This window comes from Leopardus geoffroyi, chromosome B4 (genome assembly GCF_018350155.1).
Source record: "Leopardus geoffroyi isolate Oge1 chromosome B4, O.geoffroyi_Oge1_pat1.0, whole genome shotgun sequence".
In the NCBI taxonomy this organism is placed as follows: domain Eukaryota; kingdom Metazoa; phylum Chordata; class Mammalia; order Carnivora; family Felidae; genus Leopardus; species Leopardus geoffroyi.
In genome coordinates, this window is record NC_059341.1 from 103,731,620 (window position 1) to 103,753,939 (window position 22,320).

The 22,320-nt window shown below is 37.1% G+C and overlaps 1 protein-coding gene across 9 annotated transcripts in view; it reads right to left on the reverse strand.

Moving 5' to 3' along the window:
* PPP1R12A (protein phosphatase 1 regulatory subunit 12A) overlaps positions 1–22,320 on the reverse strand; it is a 163,515-nt gene that overhangs the window by 97,308 nt on the left and 43,887 nt on the right. For all 9 annotated transcript variants that reach the window (XM_045465024.1, XM_045465029.1, XM_045465022.1 and 6 more), the window contains exon 2: positions 13,596–13,726. In XM_045465024.1, coding sequence (XP_045320980.1) covers positions 13,596–13,726 — 131 coding nt within the window. The remainder of the gene's footprint in view (positions 1–13,595; positions 13,727–22,320) is intronic.

Below are 22,320 nucleotides of genomic sequence, written 5' to 3' on the forward strand. Positions count from 1 at the left end.
TTGTCATTCAAGTTTCCCTCCTTATAGTATCGTTTCTTTCTTAATGCTATCAAGACTTTTTTCTTTAGTTTTCAGAGGTTTGTATAGAAGATGTCCTTGTGTGGAGTGCTTTGTTTTATCCTGTCTGTAATTTTGTTTTTAATGTTTATTTATTTTTGAAAGAGAGGGAGAGACAGAGCATGAGTTGGGGAGGGGCAGAGAGAGAGGGAGACAAAGATTCCAAAGCAGGCTCCAGGCTCTGAGCTGTCAGCACAGAGCCAGATGTGGGGCTCGAACTCATGAACTGCGAGATCACGACCTGAGCTGAAGTCGGACGCCCAACTGACTGAGCCACCCAGGCAGCCCTGGGATTTTTTTTTTAATGTTTATTTATTTTCTTTTTATTTTAAAAAGTTTTTTAAGTTTATTTTTGAGAGAGAGTGAGCATGGGGGTGGGGGGAGCAAAGAGGGAGACAGACACAGATTCCGAAGCAGGCTCCAGGCTCCAAGCTGTCAGCACAGAGCCCAATGTGAGGCTTGAACCCATCGGGACATGAGATCATGACCTGAGCTGAAGTTGGACACTTCACCGACTGCACCACACAGGCACCGCATTTTATTTTTGAGACAGAGACAGCAGGAGTTGGGGAGGGGCAGAGAGGGAAAAAGAGAGAGAATCCCAAGGAGGCTCCACACCACCAGCACAGAGCCTGATGTGGGGCTTGAACTCATGAACTGTGAGATCATGACCCGGGCCAAAATCAAGAGCTGGGTGCTTAACCGACTGAGCCACCCAGGCACCCCTATCTTGTCTGGAATTTGCTGGCTTCTTGAACCTGTAGGTTTATATATTTTGCCAACTTTAAGTTTTTAGCTATCACTTACCATTTCATGCAATAATTTTCCAGTCATGCCTTGTTACTCCTCTTCTGGGACTCCAATGGCACAAATGTTAGCTCTTTGTTATAGCCCCACAAGTCCCTAAGGCTTTATTCATTTTATTTTACTCCATTTCCTCTCTGTTGTTTAGATATGGTAATCCCCACTTATCTATTATTCAGTTTACTAATTCTTTCTTCTATCACCTCCATTCTACTCTTGAGCTTATCTGTTTTTATTTTGGTTGTTTGATTTTTCAGTTCAAAAATTCCCATTGGATTCTTACTTATTTATTTTTTTTTTTGCAGATTTTCTTTTTGCTGAGACCCTTAATTTTTTTGTTTCAAGCATGCTCATAACTGGCTTGTTGAAGTATTTTTACGATAGCTGCTCTACGATCTTTGTCACATAGCTTTTTTTATTTTTTTTTAAGTAGGCTCCACAGCCAATGCAAGGCTTGAATTCATGACCCTGAGATCAAGGCCTGAGCTGAGATCAAGAGTTGACACTTCACCTACTGAGCCACCCAGGCACCCCTTTGTCAGATAATTTTAAGGGTAGTAGCTTTGTCATCTCCATGTTGGTCTCTACTGGCTGTCCTTTTTCATTCAATTTGAGAATTTCCTTTGTATGACAACTGATTTTCAATCAAAATCTGGACACTTTGGGTATTATGTTAAGAGACACTCTAGATCATGCTTAAATCTTCTATGTTAGCTGGCTTTGTCTGGCTCTGCTGTAGCAAAGGAAGCTGGGAGGTACTTTCTCATTACCATAAAGTGGGAGCAGAAGTCTAGGTTCCCCACTCAGCCTCCACTGACACCAGAGATGAGGTGGTGGCTTCTAGCCTAGCCTTACTTCTAGTTCACCATCAAGCCTTCACTGACATCTCCCTTGATGAGAAGAGTATGAATGCTTCACTACTACTCCCCATGTGGCCTCCAGTGACAATAAATAAGGGGAGGAGGTAGGCATCTTTACTGGTGGGTGATGGTGAAAGTATTCATTCTCCACTAGGTCTCTTCTGACACACTCCAAGAGGGAACTGGTTGGTATCTACTACAGTGTGTGTTGCGGGGGTGGGGGGGGCGGCGCTAGTTAACCATTTGGCGGGGATTAAAGTCTTGGCTGGCTATGCATGTGGCCTAATCTGACATTACTGCAGGAGGGGTGTTGGTGCACCTCAATATAGTCTGGTAAGGGTGGAGGTCTACACTCCCTACCTATCCTTTGCTGGTGTGTGTGGGAGAACAGTTTTTTTTCCTTTGGACTTTGTCTGGTTAAATAGAGTGGTGGTTGTTGTTGTTGTTATTACAAATTTTCTGTCTTGCTAATGTGCCCCTCTATTATTATTATTATTATTATTATTATTATTATTATTATTATTATCATTATTATGTTTCTGTTTTGCTAGTGTGCCCCTCTCCTAGTATTTGGCTAAAGAAATTAAGCTTTTTGTTGGGACTTCTTTTTTTGGGATGCCCATTGGTGCTTCTGGGTTATCAGCTTCTCCAGCTCAAAGTGTGGGATATATGACACAACATGAAAAGCCAGAAAATTCTCTCCTATGTCATTCTTTGGGTCCTGTGATGCCTAGTCATTCTGCCTTCTCTCGACCTCTCATGAGCTTATGTTTTATATATAATATTCAGGTTGTAGTAGTTCTTAGAAGGAAAAACAAGGGAAAACTGTGTCTAGTCTATCTTCTCAGAAGCAGAAATTCTCTCTCATTTTTAATTGTTGAATTACGATGCTTAGAACATTACCAATTTTAACCTTAGTTTTTTATAATTTATCAAAACCCTAAAGGCAAAAAGTATTATTTTTGTATATAAGTCATGTTATCAGTCCAATTGGTTAGTTCTGATACCTTGCTAAATACTTTGCTTAACTTCTGACATCATGGTTCCATAATTCTGCTGTAGATACAATTACTTATGCCAATAGCAAAGACCAGGCTAATACTTGTGAGAAAAATGAATCTGTGAAAGTGGGGTCTATCTTCCAGTTGTCTAGGAACCTGGATTGTCATTAGTTAAAAAAAAAAACAAAAAAAAAAAAAAAAAAAAACCCCTCAAAATGTGGGAAAGTATTTAAATTCCTCTATTCTCTTTGCAAAGCCACCTTTAAATACAGGAAGTCCTCAAAGTTCTCTCTTTAGCATTTCCTATTTCTCTCAATTACTCCCCAGAGCAATGACTCTATACTGCTTTGATAATACACTAAGTCCTGAAAAGGCATATTTATTAAAATTAATTATATATACTCCTGTCTTACTTTATTAATGCAACTTTCCATTCCCAGAGGCAAAATTCCTACTCATTGTGCAACAATTCTAACATGCACATTTCCCTCACATTTTAATATCTACAATCGATCAATGTTACAATCCATGATGCCTTATAATGGCTATGGGCTAGGTGGCAGACACAACATGGTTGTGATTATCTGTCCTCATGTGCCTTCAGTCACAGTTATTCATATGGTTTTCACTTCAGTCAATTCATGTGCATCCTTGTTACCTTATTTATTGAACTTAACTATTGCTTAAAATGTTTTCCTGGATGTTGTCTGAAACTTGTTGATATCTATCTTCTGGAAAGATAAAGAAAGCATCAAAATCAAAACTTGCAGAATGCATACAAATGATTTAGAATATAATCCCAAAGGCAATAAGAGAACATTCCTTAAATTTTTTTTAAAGTTTATTTATTTTTGAGAGAGAGAGAGAGAATGTGAGAGAGAACTTGAGCGAGAGTGGGGGAGGGGCAGAGAGAGAGAGAGGGAGACACAGAATCCGAAGCAGGTTCCAGGCTCTGAGCTGCCAGCACAGAGCCTGACACGGGGCAGAAACCCACGAACCGCAAGATCATGACCTGAGCTGAAATTGGACACTTAACCGACTGAGCCACCCAGGCATCCCAGTAAGAGAACATTCTTTTTTTTTTTTTTTTTTTTTAACATTTATTTATTTTTGATAGAGTGAGACAGAGCGTGAGCCAGGCAGGGGCAGAGAGAGAGTGAGACAAAATTCAAAGCAGGCTCCAGGCTTTGAACTGCCAGCACAAAGCCCAACATTGGGGTCAACCTGCGAACCGAGAGATCATGATCCGAGCCAAAGTCGGACACCCAACTGACTGAGCCACCCAGGCGCCCCAAGAGAACATTCTTTAAAAACGTTGCATCAATTAAACCCTAAATTTAGAAAACGATACTGTGTGAAAAACCCAGGTGATTAAACATACAAAGACACAGAAAGTATCATAATTTCACTTTTGTAAACTTTTAAAATTGGTATATAAAGTAATTACACTGTGTTACAACAATGGCATCTTAATTAAACTTCATGAAATCCAGTATATGCATTATAAACACTCCCAATATAGTCCTGGCTTCCTACTGCATCATTTCCATTAGCATCTCAAATAGGGCCTATTTAAAACCACATTCCACTACAGTCTCTCCTCTGCTTCCCCCAATCTTGCTCTTTAGATCTCTTAATAAGTTTAAAGGCATCATTGTCCCAGTTACAAAGGTTAGACAGGGAGGTAGAATAGTGTAACAGCTTAAAGTGCAGACGTGAAAAGTTAGACTAGGTTCAAATCCTAGCTCTGCCACTTACTTACTATGATTACTTTTTGACTCAAGTTTCCTCATCTATAAAATAAGAATCATAATACAGGGCCATCATCATTCACCCAAACCCTAATTTCAAAATTTTTCATATTTTAAAAAGGTACCGTTGTAGATTATGTAACACCCCCACTGAGTCACATTACTGTTTTTGCAAAAAACACATTACTGTTTTTGCAAAAAAGAAATGTACAGTACATTGTATAAACAGACTATAAATAGCCTCATATCAGTTCAGGTCATGGTTTGTTGCCAAATGAGCCTGTATCTAAAGTTACAATTAGTCTGTCATTTTTCCAAGTTTTTGGGGTTTGGAATTGTGCATATAGACCTGTGGGGTGGTGGTAATATTTTCATGTGATTGTTAGGACGATTGAAATGACATATACTTAAAGGACTTAGAGCAATGACTAGTACAAGTTAAGCACTCAATGAACATTAGCTATTATTATCAAGCCTTATCACCACCTTGATTCTTCCTCCTACCTTACTACCTAGATCCAGTGAATCACACCAAGCCTTATCAATTCTATTTTCCAAATTTCTTTCAAATATGCACCACTTCCAATTTCATTGCCATTGCCCTAGCTCTCTTGTCCAACAATACTAATCTGTGAAGAACAGTCTTCCTAAAATACAGAGTGAGGATCATCATGTCCCTAAAAATGCATTGCCACTAAAGGTCAAACTTAGCAACGTACACTAATTCCTCTATGCTGTAGACTCAGTTCATTTTCCCAATCCAATCTGCTACCTTCCATATACCCCTAATGCTCTTCTCCCTGAAAAACTATGGCTCCAAAATCCTCTTATCCAATGGAATCAGAACCAGTATTTGCTTGGTCAACCATAAGCTCTAAATAAGGATTAAGAGGGGTGCCTGAGTGGCTCAGTTGGTTAAGCAGCCAGCTTTGGCTCAGAACATGTTCATGGGTTTGAGTCCAGCGTCGGGCTCTGTGCTGACAGCTCAGAGCCTGGAGCCTGCTTCAGATTCTGTGTCTTCCTCTCTCTCTACTCCTCTCCTGCTCATGCTTTGCCTCCATCTCTCTCCGTCTCCTCCATGGATAAATGTTAAAAAAAATTTTTTTAATTGGAAATAAAACATAAATGAATATATGAAAATAAATGTAAAGAAGACATTTATTTCAACATAGAAGATACTGGAGAATGTCTCCAATGACTTAAGTCCATGATACTTTTCTTGCATAAAGCATACTCATAATGCATTTCCTAAGACTTCAAAGTATCTTTTAAAAAATAAAGGAATGATTGGGGTACCTGGCTGGTTCAGTTAGTTGAGTGTCCGTATTCCACTCAGGTCATGATCTCACAGTTCATGAGTTCGAGCCCTGTGTCGGACTCTGCGCTGACAGCCCAGAGCCTGCAGCCTACTTCATATTCTTTGTCTCCCTCTCTTTACGCCCCTCCCATGTTTGTGTTCTGTCTCAAAAATATATAAACATAAAAAAAGTAATGATAAAAAACAGCATTATGAATAGTAACAATTAACTTAGCTAACATTTACTGAATACTAAATATGCTGTATATTGTGCCAACTGTCTTATATATGCTATTTAATCTTCTCAATAATCTTATAAAGTAGGGATATGTATTAATACTTTCATTTTATAGATATGGAAACAGAGGTTCAGAGAAGCTGGTACCAGAGAAGCTGGTAATTTGCCTAAAGTTAATAGCAATCAATTGGCAAAGTTAAGATTATAATGGAGTTTTTGATTCCTAAACGTTAGGTCAGTAATACAATAACATTTTTCACGGGCATGGTGGTGAAGTTTATGTATTTCTTAAATTGGTTAAGAATTTGATTCTTTTACCCAAGATAGCAAGATTATTGAATTCCAGACGTAGGATTCAACAGGTGCAGACTGTGAAGCAAGATGTCTAGTTTGTTGAAAGGCTCAGCAAGGGGATCAGAGTGGCTAAAAGAGACAGCCTGAGAGGAGTGAAGAATATAAAATCAGAGGAGTAATATGAGGTCAAACTATAGCCTTGTAGGCTATCAGAACTCTGGCTTAAACTCTGAATGTATTATGAACCCACTGGATGGATATGAATAAAAATGCGATATTACCCCACTTATAAAATATTATTTACTTATTTTATTTTTAAGATTTACTTTTAATTTTTTAATCCCTACACCCAACGCGGGGCTTGAACTCATGACCCTGAGGATCAAAAGTCACACACTCCACTGACTGAGCCAGGCGCCCCCTGCCCCATTTGTAATATTTTAAATGGATCATCCTGGCTGCTGTGTGGAAAACAGATGGTGGGAAGAGGATGGTTATGGTTAGAATAACTGCAACTCTAAGTCCAGTGAAAAATGACAGTGTGCAAGATTATGAAGAAATTAAAGAGGTGACAAAAATAGTAAGATACTGGATATATTTTGAAGGGTAAGCCAAGAGAAATCTTGAGGATGTTTATGGAATAAAGGTTATAATGAAGAAGAAAAGCCAAACCATAAATAAGCCACCACAAATATTTGAAAGTTAGCATATCTTTAAATAGCTGATTCTTTAATGATCAAATGACAAATTTCATGAAACTTTTTCCATGCTGCAAATAAGACCATGAGAATGTCACTGAATGTAATCCTACTTGCATTTTATAATGATATAAAATCTTCTATAGTGGTGGCTTTGAAACGACTCCAAACACAAAGAAAAATATGTGAAATATACTAATTAATCAACATTTCATTCTATGTACTATAACACTATGTACTATAATTTTTCTCTACTACTGAAAAATTTTATGGCAAACACCAAAGCTACTCCAGATAAAAGCACTTCCTTTTTTTTTTTTTTTTTAATGTTTATTTACTTTTGAGAGAGAGAGAGCAAGCCAGAGAGAGAGCAGGGAGGGACAGAGACAGAGACAGAGAGACAGAGAGACAGAGAGAGAGACAGAGAGAGAGAGAGAGAGAGAGAGAGAGAGATGGATGGAGAATCTGAAGCAGGCTCTCTAGACTCTGAGCAGTCAGCACAGAGCCCGATGTGGGGCTTGAACTCACAAACTGCGAGATAGTGACCTGAAACGAAGTCTGACGCCCAACTGACTGAGCCACCCAGGAGCCCCCAGATAAAAGCACTTCTTTTTATTTTATTTACTTACTTATTTTAACGTTTATTTATTTTTGAGAGAAAGAGATAGAGCGTGAGTGGAAGAGGGGCAAAGAGAGAGAGAGGGAGAAACAGAATCTGAAGCAGGCTCCAGGCTCTGTCTGAGCTGTCAGCATAGTGTCTGGCAGCGGGCAGGGGGGGCTCAAACTCACAAGCAGTGAGATCATGACCTAAGACGAAGTCAGATGCTTAACCGACTGAGCCACCCAGGCACCCAAGATAAAAGTGCTTCTTAAACATCTGTGGTGGGAGCTTAATAAAGGAAAAGTGGTAATGAAACCAAAATACCAAAAGATATCAGAAAAATAATCACATCAATAACCAAATATTAATAAAACATATTGTTTATGGAGTACAACTCTGCAATCCAAAAGAATGAAATCTTGCCATCCGCGACTACATGGATGGAACTAGAGGGTATTATGCTAAGCAAAATTAGAGGGAAACAAATATATGACCTCACTCATATGAGGACTTTAAGATACAAAATATGAACATAAGGGAAGCAAAAATAATATAAAAACAGGGAGGGGGACAAAACATAAGAGACTCTTAAATACAGGGTTGCTGGAGGGGTTGTGTGTGTGGGGGGGGGGATGGGCTAAATGGGTAAGAGGCATTAAGGAATCTACTCCTGAAATCACTGTTGCATCATGTGCTAACAAACTTGGATGTAAATTATAAAAAATAAATAAATTATAGGATAGAAAAAATAAAGTTTTATTATTAAAAATTTTTTTCACATAAATATACAAATACCTATGATTTGCAAAAATAAAAGGGCAATTCCAAGGCTAAAACTAGAGTCATTCAAGTAAACAGCATTCATTGGTTAATCACAGGGACAGGCTGAATAAACTACAATGACTACGTCACAATGGAGTACTACACCTAAATAGAACAATGAGAAATACCTCTATACCCCACTATATAGTCATCTCCAGGCCAGACTATTAAGTGAAAAAAGCAAGTGAAGAAATATGTGTACGGTATTCTATCATTTAGCTACAAGAGGGAATATTTTAAATGATGCTTACATTAAAAAACAAACTGGGATAAAATATAAAATTTGAAAAATAGTGTAGAAGGAAATAGGATGGTAGAGCAGGAACTGCCATTAGAACATGGTTTTTTATGTAAATTATAAAACAAACTGAAGTTTAAAAAGCAAACTCCAAACAATAAAGTTAAACAATCAACCTAATAGGTATATCTAGTTGGTAGCATAACCACAAAGAAAAGAACTATTTCAAGTGACTTCAATACATAGCAATTTGATGGTATATTTGAAGCGAGATACCTTAAGTACAAAAAGAAATGACGTCCTAACCTCTGCCAAAAAACAAACAAAACACAAAACTTCAAACTGCTTCTGGTAATCCTATTGTTGTTGTTAGTGGTATTGTTGTTATAATAGTCTAATGTATGTGTAATATATAATAATGAAGCAAATTAGTAATTGCGTGTTATTTTAATCTTACAGTTCCTGGCAACAGAAGTATAGGGAGAAAGGAAATACTGACACAAGATAGAAGAGGTTAAAGGAAAACACCTTGGTACCAAATCTGAATCTGAAGCAATGACCAACTCAGTTAGCAATGAGTACTTCTAGCACCCATTACAAGAACAGGGCTCTTTGGGGAAATGGCAATTCCAGACCCAGGGCAGAGGGAAAAAATGAGTCTGGAGCACCTTGTAACACTAGAGAGCAAAAAAGGTTGAAAGATCATTTTCTTTGGTCATATCCCAAGGTCTTAGAAGCCAAGAGGAAGAGATTCTTGATGACCAAAGATACATAATTTACTAATCAATAAGGATGTAACATCAATGTATTAACCACATTAAGTATATTTCAGTGTCCTCATGTGGTCTTTTCTGTGTGCATGCACCAGATGTCTCTATTTTTTGCATCTAAATTTCCCCTTCTTTTAAGGAAATCGGTAAGACTGAATTGCCCCCTCCCCCCTCCCCCCAAGTGTCTCATTTTAACTTAATTATCTGTTTAAAGGCTGCATCTATACAGTCACATTCCAAGGTTCTGGGGGTGTTAGGTAGGGCTTCAACAGCTGAATTAGGTACAGATACAATTCAGCATACCAAAGGAAAAGAATGATGTTAATGCATACATTTCAAAACCGACTCATCAGTATTCAGTAAAACAATACATATGCTGAGCATTAACATAAAAGTCCCCAAACTCACCACCTTTATTGTTCCTCTAATCCACTCTGGAGAAGGGGCATTATTAGACAATCTCTATTTTTGGTTTTCCCTAAGAATTCTACCTTATTCAAAGCAGGGAGAGGTTGAGAATAATTATTTTGGTGAAAAGGTAAGACAATTGAGCCAGAATACAAAGAGCTATCATTCATCTATTCACTTGGCTCCTGCTAGGCTACAAACCAGATGTTAAATTGTTAAATGTCTAGAAACTAAACTGTAATCTCATATTCTTTGTGTACTATCTCCAACAGAGGTCGAAATTATTTATTTATTATCTATTTATTTATTTATACACTTTATTTTTAAGGTAATCTCCACACTCAACATGTGGCTTGAACTCACAACTCTGAGATCAAGTCGCATGCTCCACCGACTGAGCCAGCCAGGAGCCCCCAGGGGTCAAAAATTTAGAACTCACTGTATCCAAATCATACTTAAGGCATCAGAGTAAACTATGTGTGCTTCATTGTTTGTTTCATCTCTCATTTCAATAGGGATGAATTAGAACTATTCTGTGCATAAAGCAGTTCCTAAAGAAGCATGTAAACATCTGATACATTGTAGAGATGCCAGGAATTATCAGAAACGTTTCTGGAAGAAACGACATACAACTGCATCTTGAGAGTTTGGCAGGAGCTGGTAAAGTAAAGAAATAAGGCAAATGAACCACTATAAGCAAAGACTCATTAACGTGAACCAGCAGTGAATGTTGGGAAATTAAAAGTAGTCCAGTATTAAGAGAGTGAAAAATATCGAAAGCATTATGAGAAATAAGAGATAGGAAGAAGCCAGATCCTATTTTATAAATAGTATTAATCGTTGAGGCTAAGTAGCTTGGCCAAGGGCACATAGCTTGCAAAAAACAAAATCAGAATTTACAACAAATTTAACTTCAAATATTTCATTTGGCGGAGTGACCCAAATTTCCTAGGTCTTTCCTGGCTTATAACTGTTATCTCTACATCATTATTAATAGGGCCTTCTTTTACTCTATAAATACTCTGACTTGGGGGTATCTTTACCCTAGCTCTTAAGCCACCATGCTATTTTTTTCTAGACCAAAGAAAAATAGGTTTTCATTAACTTCTCATATTAGTGAGATTAACTGGTAAAAAAGATAATGCTGATAAAAATAATCATGTATTTGGAAGGGCTATGGACTATCATCACCTTAACGAATAACCCAGTCAATATTTATCAGAGTTAAATTGTCTTTTATAAACATTCTTATTATTTAATAAAAGAAGGCAGAAAGAGCAACAAAGAAAAAGTCATAATTCTTCTAATTTTGTTCAAAGACAGTATGCATTCAGATACTCTAGTTATACCACAGCCATAAATTCAAACTGCCTAAAGAAAGGTGGATCACCACAACTCTACTCAATCTTGGCTAAACCAGGTCATTTCTGTTTGTATTAAGTCCTATGAAGCACTTGTTCCATAGCCTACCTTCTAAAAAATGAAAAGCTGTGGTTTTTCTACTGAAAATATTAACACCTGCAGCAGACTGTTTACTCCCCCTCATACTTATTTACTGACATGCAAAACACTGACTATGCCAAGTACTTGCTTTTCCCAGGGCAGACATGGGCAAGTGACAAGACCAGACCAACACAAATCCCTAAAGCGGAAATCTGATGCAGTCAGAGGACTCTCTTGGATAAGTTCCCCTCTTTGACATACACAAAATATGGAGAAGATACTTTTCACACTCTACCCACTTTTTATTTTGCCCTCTGATGTGCATATGTAATAATACAACTGAGGAGTTGCGGCAATCATCCTGTCACCAGGAGGGGGACAAGGCTAAGAATAAAGTTCATAGTTGGGGAAGACAGAAGAAAAAAACCTGAGAGACGCTCTTGGAGGTCTCACCAAGCAGTTTAATTAACTTGAATGCTCTTCCTCTAAACTGTATCATATACTGTAGCACAAGGATGCTTACTTTTTTTTTTAATGTTTATTTTTGAGTGAGAAGGAGAGCATGAACGGAGGGGCAGAGAAAGAGAAACACAGAATCTGAAGCAGGCTCTAGACTCTGAGCTGTCAGCACAGAACCCCACGCAGGGCTCAAACCCACAAACAGCAAGATCATGACAACCCGAGCCAAAGTGGATGCTTCACCACCTGAGCCATCCAGGAGCCCCAAGGACTCTTACTCTTTAGGTCATTTTAAATTTGATACTGTTTAACTGCAGCTAAAATCATCCCAACCAACACAATGGTTTATCAATCAAGTGGAAGAAATTATTCAGGGTGATTATTATTGTCTTTTCAAACTCAGAAGCATGAATTACAAAAAAAGAAACACAAAGATTAAACATCTTAAGAGAAAAAAGTTGGGTTTTCATTTCCCCAGAGACAGTGTAACGGTCAAAAGTTAATACACATTGAGTATTTCCAATGTGCCAATTCTTTGTTTGATGGATTACTCAGTTAACCCTGACAACAATCCTAAGCAATATTATTCCTTTTTGAAAGAGGAAAAAAACAGAAGCATATAAAAGTTAAGCAACTTGCCCAAGGTCACACCCCGAGAATGGCTAAGGAAACATTCAAAATTCACATCATTTGACTCCAGAACTTGAGTACAAATATTTACAGACAGCTTAAGATAAATGCACATTAGCTATTTTTTCTATGAAGAAGAGATCCAAGTCCTCTGTTGAGCATGAAAAAAACAGACAGGAATTAAGGAACTTGAGAACCATGATTATAATTATGAACGAACATTACTGTTTTTGCAATGACAAAAGACTTCCTCATTTTGCACATAAAGAAATTAAGGCCCAGAAAGGAAAAGATGAAAATAAAGTGTAATTAGTGTAATAACGCAGTAATAAAACTCAAGTAACTCAGATTTTCTGATTCCTAGGCCAGAGTACTTCTCATTTACCAACCAATGCCTCCCCTTTAAAATGATGTATCCTATCTCCAATACACATGGGGAGAAAAATGAAATAAAGGTATAACAATATTTAAGGCTAAGAGAGATTCACAAAATAGAACTCCCATATTTGATATTATCAGTTGATAAGTTTTGATGTGAGCAGATAGACAATAAAACCTGTTTATGGTATTGGACACATAGTAACACAAAAATGAAATAGTTCAGTGAAAAAATTATTTTGTCAGGATAACTATACTTCCTTGTTAACTGTTTGAAGAATCAGATTTTCTTGGAAAGTACCTACCCATTAAAGGTAGGTAAGAATGATGACCATTTCTCATTGAATTTTCTAAAAAACGTATTTTTAGAAAACAATCTTAATAGCAACGAAGTATAAATGTTTTGACTAATTGGAGAACTCTGTATCATATTCTCCTTATACCAAAGTAACTTAACTGAGAATTATTGTTAATTTCTCCTAACAACTCAGATTACACAGGGATAGGCTAGATTGCTAAATTTAACTTTGAATCATTTGACAATGTTCTACATGTACTCAAAATAAAAGGAGATGGGAATGGAGAAGTGTACCATTATTACTCATATCAATACAAAGTACCAAAAGCCAAAGAGGGTGGGAAGACAGGAAGATAAACTCCCAATGAGAGACTCAATATATGAATTCCCAAGAACTGCTTATTCTTCTTCCTGGGAAGAACAGTTTTCATGAATTAAGGTAATATAAGAGCTCACTCATTTATCAGTAACACCAATTTCTATAAAATCTCAGGTCTCTAAAATAGTGTTTGGATATTTGGATAAAAGTAAACACAGAACTGGCTTACTCTGCAATATCAAGATATCCACAAGAAGCAGCTGCATGTAGTGGTATCCAGCCTTCATTATCAGGTTGATTAATATTTGCTCCATTTTCAACCAGAAACTTCACCATATCAACATTGTCATCAATGCAAGCCTAAAAACAAAACAGAAAGCACAATCAGAAAAAATATGAAGCAATGCTCCTAATAATACATCCATAGAACAAAATCCCTACTTTGCAACTTTTATAACATAAATATTCTCTGTCAGTTTGCTGCTATTTTGATTGTATTGCCATCAAACAGGTCAATGGTACTAATGTGACTAGACAGTGCCAATCTCACGATAAAAATAAGTACATACTAAAATGATAACAATCAAAACATTATATAAGTACCAATAATAAAGCACTGGCTTTATAGCACTGGCTCCCAAAATGCGATCTGTCGAGGGGGGGAGGGATCCTTTCAGAAATTGACAATGCCAAAACTACTCTTAAAATAATACTAAGATGGTATTTCGCCTTTTCATTGTGTTGACACATGCACTTGACAGTGCATAAAGCAACAGTGGCAAAACTTGCTTGTGCTTTAGCACAAATCAAGACAGTGGCCAAAAAAACTATACTAACAAGTCACTGTATTCGCCACTATGCACTCATTGTTTTTTCTTTAAGCTATTTTTTGGGGAGCTTGAGTAGCTCAGCGGTTAAGTCTCCAACTCTTGGTTTCAGCTCAGGTCATGACCTCATAGTCTGTGAGATCAAGCCCCACATCAAGATCTGTGCTGACAGCAAATTCACAGATTCTTGGGATTCTCTCTTTCTGTCCCACCCCCAAAATGAATAAACTTTTTTTTTTTTTAATTTTTTTCAACATTTATTTATATTTGGGACAGAGAGAGACAGAGCATGAACGGGGGAGGGGCAGAGAGAGAGGGAGACACAGAATCGGAAACAGGCTCCAGGCTCTGAGCCATCAGCCCAGAGCCTGACGCGGGGCTCGAACTCCCGGACCGCGAGATCGTGACCTGGCTGAAGTCGGACGCTTAACCGACTGCACCACCCAGGCGCCCCTGAATAAACTTTTAAAAAGCTATTTTTTACTTATGAATGTCCTTAAAGTAGTATAAAATATAAATCTTATTAAATCTTGACCCCTGAATACACATCTTTTTAGTACTCTTTGGAACAAAATATGAAGCATGCAAAAAACACTTCTTTCAAGTATAATGACTGCCCTGAGGAAAAGTACTTGTGCAACTAAGATGCAAGTTGAACTAGCCACTTTTTCCATGGAATACAATTTTTATTTAAATAAGAAACTATACTTAGTCTAACTTGGATTTCTGTCCTACTTTTTCTTAAAAATGAACAAAATCTGTCAAGAAAAACAACAGTATTTGTTGCCCATGATAAACTGAACCCTTTAGGAGCAAATGAACCAGTTATTTTAACTTTAAAATGTTATTTATATAACACAAGTACAGTACTGCTATTTTAAAACGAATTAATAAAATACTTAAAATCCTCAGTGTTAACCTCTAGTATCACCAAATAGTAATATATTCACACTACGGAAACAAAAGTTCTTTGGGGTCTTTCAATAACTAAAATTTGTTTTAAACATTTATTTATTTTTGGCAGAGAAAGACAGGACACCAGTGGGGGAGGGGCAGAGAGAGAGAGGGAGACACAGAATCCGAACCAGGCTCCACACGCTGAGCTGTCAGCACAGAGCCCTACACGGGGCTCAGACTCATGAATCGAGAGATCATGACCTGAGCTGAAGTTGGATGCTTAACCGACTGAGCCACCCAGGCACCCCTCCAAAAAATTTAAGAGTATAAAGTGGTCTTGAGACGAAGTTTGAGAACTTACAGTAGGTAAGAAGGAACTTTTATCAATGTTTACTTTGTGCCAATAAGTACAACAAGTACTTTATTTTACTGATGTATATACATTATCCTCACAAAAACCCTCGTGAGAAACAAGAATTTTGCTTTATCTGCAGCACCTTAATATGGTTCTTGGCATGCGGTAGGGGCTTAACAGATGAATGATGAGAAAGCTAAGATTCAGAGATTAAGTAGCTTGAATAAGCCAGACAGATGCTAGATGACAGAGCTGGCACTCTTAACAGTTGTTTAGATTCTAAAAAATATAATCTTTTTCAACACTTAACACTGCTTTCCACAGATATTCATAGTTTATCAACATATTTCTTGCCTATCTGTAATCTCAGCAACAGGATATCATAAGTTCTAGGCACTTACACAGTGTGCTGTATGAATGAAACCAGTTTTTCTTTGCCCACCATAGAAGCGAAAGAAAACACTTTTATTTATTTTTTAAAGTTTATTTTGAGAGAGAGAGAGAACAAGCAGAGAGGGGACAGAGAGGGGAACAGAGGATATGAAGCGGGCTCTGCACTGACAGCACAGAGTCCCATGTGGGGCTCAAACTCACAAACCATGAGATTGTGACCTGAGCCAAAGTCAGATGCTTAACTGACTGAGCCACCCACGTGCCCCCAAAAAACACTCCTAAATAGCACTTTCTTAGGGGAAAAAATGACAGAGTTGGTGTCAAGAAAAGCAATACGGATAAAGTACAAAGTAGGAAAAGCACTGACAGGGAATCATAGCTTTTGGTTCTAAGCTCTAGCTTTGGCAATGCCACAAATTTTATAGTGTTAGACAAGTATTTTAATCTTTTCAGGCTCTAGTATCTTTATTTATCAAGTAGACAGAAGAAGCTGGTAGGTTATATATCTCTAAAATTCCCTAACATGTTTATTTTTTTTAAAAATGTTTATTTACTTATTTTGAGAGAGAGAGAATGTGTGCAAGCCAGGGAGGGACGGAGAGAGAGAGACAGGCAGAATGCTGTCAGCACAAAGCCCAATGCAGGGCTCAATCCCACGAACTATGAGCTGTGAAGATCATAACCTGAGCCAAAATCAAGAGTTGGAGGCTTAACCAACTGAGCCACCCAGGCGCCCAAGATTATATGTATCTGATTCTTCCCCTTGGAACAAGTTAAAAGGATTCTGATGGCAAGATTTCATAGTGCCCAGAATAGTACCTTACACATAGCAGATATTAAATAAATATACATAAGTAACATTCATATGGACTTCAAGTATATACTGCTTGGGGAAAAATCTGTTATCCAAGAAGCAGGGGTTTAAAGAAAGGGTTGGAGAGATTTGAGAACCACAGCTATCTAGTAACAAAACAAGAAACATCCATATTCTATTTATTATATTAGAAAGTAGTCTATAAAACATTATTTGAGATAGCTAATGACCCACAGTGGCTTGAATTAATATTAGATCTATTTGAATGCTTAATCATTAAATTTCCTTAAGACATTGATTTTTTGTTTTTAATGTTTACTTGTTTTGAGGGAGAGAAAGGGTGGGAAGGGAGGAGCAGAGACAGAAGAGAGAGAGAATCCCAAGCAGGCTTTGTACTATCAGTGTGAGCCCAAGGCAGGTCTTAATCCCACAAACAGTGAGGTCATGACCTGAGCCAAAATCAAGAGTTGGAAGTTTAACCAACTGAGCCATCTAGGCGCCCCAAGAAAAGATACTGATTTAATTCTATCACCCTTTTCATTCCGCCTGCTTTAATTTTTCCAGACTCCAAAACAGTATTCTTTTATCATCGATTAAAAATATAAAACTCTTATTTGATAAATACATCTAATACAAATCTGATTATTTATTTTAAAAGAGAGACAGAGAGAGAACGTGAAAGCATGTGAGTTGGGAAGGGGCAGAGAGAGAGAGAGAGAGAGAGAGAGAGAGAGAGAGAAAGGGAGAGAGAATTCCAAGCAGTCTCCTTGCTGTTGGCACACAGCCAATGTGAGGCTTGAACCCATGAAGCCGTAGGATCATGACCTGAGCCAAAACCAAGAGTGGGACGCTTAACTGACTGAACCACCCAGGCACCCCACAATCTGTTAAATTTTTAAAACAGGACACAAAAACAGTTTACCTAATATGATTACAATTTTACTAAGAAATATGTACAAAAAAGACTAGAATATACACTGAAGGTTAACAGTCATCACTGGCTGTGAGACTAAGACCAATTTTTATTTTCTTCTTTAAATTTTTCCTTATTTCCAAAATGTTTACACTGAATAGGCAGTATTTACATAAGAAAATTTAAGACTTCTTTTTTTTGTTTTAAGATTTTATTTTTGGGGTGCCTGAGTGGCTCAGTAGGTCGAGCATCTAACTCTTGATTTCAGCTCAGGTCATGATCCCAGGGTTGTGGGATTGAGCCCTGCACTGGGCTCCACGCTGAGCAGGGAGCCTGCTTAAGATTCTCCCTCTCTTTCTCTCCTCCTCTGTCTCTCTCCCCTGTTCGTGTGCATGCTCTCTCTCTCTCTAAAATAAAAAATTTTAAAAAGATTTTATTTTTAAGTAACCCCTACACCCCACATGGGGCTCCAACTTGACCCAGAGATCGGGAGTCACATGCTCCACTGACTAAGCCAGTCAGCCTGTGCCCCAAGACTTGATTCTTAAAAGAAAAATGCTAAATCTTCTGTATTATAATATGGAGAAACAACCAAACCGTTGGTTAAAGTGTAAAATTCATACGACTTCAAAAAACCATTTGACAATATCTACTCTAGCATAAAAATACAAAAGAATTGATAAATAAATAAACGGAGTGGAGTGTATGTGTGTTAGGAGATTCTATTCATAGGATCCTATACATCAATGAGAAAAGAACATCAAACTAAAAGAACCACTGCTACCTTCAACAACACAGATGATCTTCACAGACATAGATGAGTGAAAAAAGGTAGACAGAAAGGATACATACTGTAGGTTTCTAGGCAAAACTAATCTCTGGTGTTGAAGTTCAGAATAATGATCAAATTTGTGGAGAAATAAGAGGAGCATGGGGGTGCTTTCTGGAGGACTGGAAATGTTCCCTATCTTTCTGATTTTTACTTAGGCATATTCGTATGCAAAAATTCACTGAATTGCACACTTAAAAGCCATGTATTTTACTGCAAATTATATCTCAGGTTAAAAAAAAAAATTAACAGGCTACTATTTTTTGAAAGCCTACTCTATGTATTACCTCCAGTATAAGACACTTTACTTATCTTTCTCTAAATTGTACATGCTAAAATAGGTCTTCCTTTATTTTCTATCCCCTGGTCCCTGAAACTCCACAATCAAATGGAATCTCTCTTTTAACTGATAACCTTTAAATATGATGAACACCCTCACCCCAGAATTCTCACATACTCTCTTTTGGGCTAAATATCCCCAATTCCTTTAGCTACTCTTCTTATCATGTATACTAAAAAGCATATATGCCAAAGCCCTAGAAATATAGGGAAGCCGGAAGGATCACACTGCAATATAGCAGGCTTGCCCATAAATATCAATGATCATATTAGGGCATAACAGCAGTAGATAGAGAAGTACTACAATATCATTGGGACATAAAGATAACTTCTCAGGACTAAGATGGTCCATATAGGTCTCATTAAGAAGTATACGTCTGGGGCACCTGGGTGGCTCAGTCAGGTTGACCATCCGACTTCAGATCAGATCCTGATATCGCGGTTTGTGAGTTCGAGCCCCGTGTCGGGCTCTATGCTGATGGCTCGGAGCCTGGAGCCTGCTTCAGATTCTGTGTCTCCTTCTCTCTCTGCCCCTCCCCCACTTGTGCTCTTTCTCTATCAAAAATAAAAATTAAAAATTAAAAAAAAAAAAGAAGTATATGTCTGAGGGGCACCTAGCTGGCTCAGTAGGTACAGCATGTGCCTCTAGATCTAGAGTCAGGAATTTGAGTCCCACATTGTAGATACAGTTTACTTTAAAAAAAAAAAAAAAAAAAAAAAAGGTGTATGTTTGGGCAACGTTTTGAAGATTATATATAAGTTGTTCAACTAGCAACTAGAAGAAACTTCCCTGTGCAAATGCACTGTGATTTTCAAAATGCATAGAATAAACTAAGTAAATCATCCAGAGGTATACACAGAGTATTAAGTTATAAAACAGGATAAAGCTATGTGCTAAAAGGTCTTTTCCAGGTAAGATCTGAACATAATGCAGAGGTGACAGGATGTGATGCTAGAGATGGTTTTCATTCCACTTTCTACTCCCACACATAAAGGGAAGAGTACAACACATCCCATCAGTAATAATGGCTCAATTCAGCAGTACAGAGAAAAGCAGGAGAAAACATTTTATAATTTTAAGTAAATAATGTTTGAAAAGAGTTATTAAGAGTTTTTAAGCAGAGGAGTGACATGATCAGAACAGTATTTTAGAAAGATTATTGGAAGCAATATGAAAAAAGAAGGGCCTGAACTGAGTCTTACCAGTTATACAGACTGATCTATAATGAGAAACTTAAGAGAAAATATGCAAGGTTTATTTGGGTGAGGGACAGGGAGAAGCCATTCACGAAAATAAATACTACAGGTTCAAGAAGCAGGTTGAGGAAAGAAAATGATTTCATAGCTTTGGATATGTTGAATTTATAGGTGTCTGTATACCTATCCAACCATGCATATCTAGTGGCCAGTGGTCAACTGGATATGCAGACCTAGAGCTTTGAAAATAAAATGTGAGATGAAAACATCAATTTGGGAATTATCTGCATTAAGATAATAATACAATGGGGCTTGAAATCACTCAGGGAGAGGATGCAGAGAAGTGATTATGAAAACAGTAAGAGAAATGTTAATATTAAATTATCCGTATATTTTACTTGGAACACAAAAGTATTTTATTCAGTAAGTTAAAGAGAAAGTTCTCAAGAAGATTACCACTAGTACCAGCAGATGAATACACAACTAAATGATTATATTAAGAGGAACACGATATAGTTACAGGGCTGTGCACTACTTATTACGGGAGCTCAGAAAAGGAGAACTAAGAAGGAATAGTGATAGTCTGGGAATACCTCCTGGAGGAGGCTCTATCCCAGAGCTTAACATACGAACAAGTGACAAGTGGTGTATGAAGATGTCAAATCACATATAGTGAGGATGAAGGTATGCAGGATCTAGAATAAAGTTTATTTTCCATCTTATGAGTAAACCTTTGGTATTGAAAAGATTTTCAAGACAAATGGTTAATTTTTAAAGCTTCTCTATTTTAAGAAGGCAACCCCCCTCCGCCAGCTCTTTGAAAAAATTAACCTATGGGTATAGGTGATTCCTGAAAATGAAATGTTGCTGATTCTGATTTAAAATACTTAAGTCAGTATAATGTAAGAAACACCAATAAACATACTAAAGCAGTTAATGTTAAATCTGCTTTTTCCTTTGTTTATAATTTACTAAGTTTTTGAAATGTTTTAATATTAATTAAATGCTAAAAACACTGTCACAAAATATACATTACATATGAATCTCAAGTTTGTGGTACAAGTTGTTCAAAGTGTTGTTCAAAGTGTTCTCCTGAACATTTATAAAGCATACACAAGAAACCGGTGAAGTACACCCATAAAAATACTGTTGCTAAGAGAATCAAAAGCTAACACATGTAGCACATTAAGAGACACATGACTTGCTGACTTTAAATATCTGACTAAAATGTAGTCAGTTTATTAATAAGCCATATATATGGAAAGAAACAGAATGACTCAAATATACCTCCAAAATATTATCGAACATAGCTTAAGTTTTTGGTGAATACATATTCAGAGTAATTGCCAATAATAAATGGCTGTGTGAAGACACTTTAGTCATTTAGTCCAGGTTCAGGCAGCTTTGCCAACTTGAGCTGTAAACTAATTCAACAAACTAGTTCAAGTACATAAAACATCTGTTTTATCTCAGCAAGTTAGCTCAAGAACAACCTTTGTTTCCCACGTTTTAAGAAAAAAGTTGAAAAGCCTAACAACAAAGAGATGAATAAAGGAACTACACAATGTTGGCTGAAGGTAGACAAAATCCATAGCTTAAAGACAGATTTTGGGTGGAGCATGTATAGCTTGCAAAATCATTAAATTTCATTCCTAGAGAAATAAAAAATATGTTTAGCAACTATGTAATTCAACTGAGTAAAATCACAATTATGAAATTAGAAGCATTTGAAACAAATTCTAATACTATAATATTCCTTTTCACGAAAGTGGTTTTCTTTAAAGTATGTACTCTACAGCCAGGTTGTGCAGGATTAACCCAGTTCTGCCACTTATTAGCCAGGTGTTGCTGGATAAATTACTTAACGTCCTGTGTGCCACAGTTTACTCTGGAAAACGAGGACAGTAATAGTACCCACCTCAAAAGTTTACTATGATAGGTATATGAATTAATATAGAAAGCACTTAGAGTAGTGCTTTTATGTCTGCAAATCCACATGCTAAATCACCCCCATTTAAAATTTTTTTTTATATTCTTATCTATAATTTACTTTTTCATCCCTCTGTAAATTATAAAACAAGGTTAAATGGTGGAGACTTGTCAAATATTCCTTTTAGTACCAGTTTGGTAAAAGTCCCAGCCACAATTATTTCTAAGATGACGATTAAATTATAAAAGATATACAAAGGATATCTTGGGATTTCAGGCTTCTTTCAAACTTTCATATGTGAAAATTTTTTTTTATTAATTTCTTCTAATGTTTATTTTTGAGAGAGAGAGAGAGGGAGGGAGAGGGAGAATATGAGCGGGGGAGGGGGAGAGGATGAGACACACACAGAATCTGAAGCAGGCTGGAACTCACAAACCATGAGATCATGACCTGAGCCAAA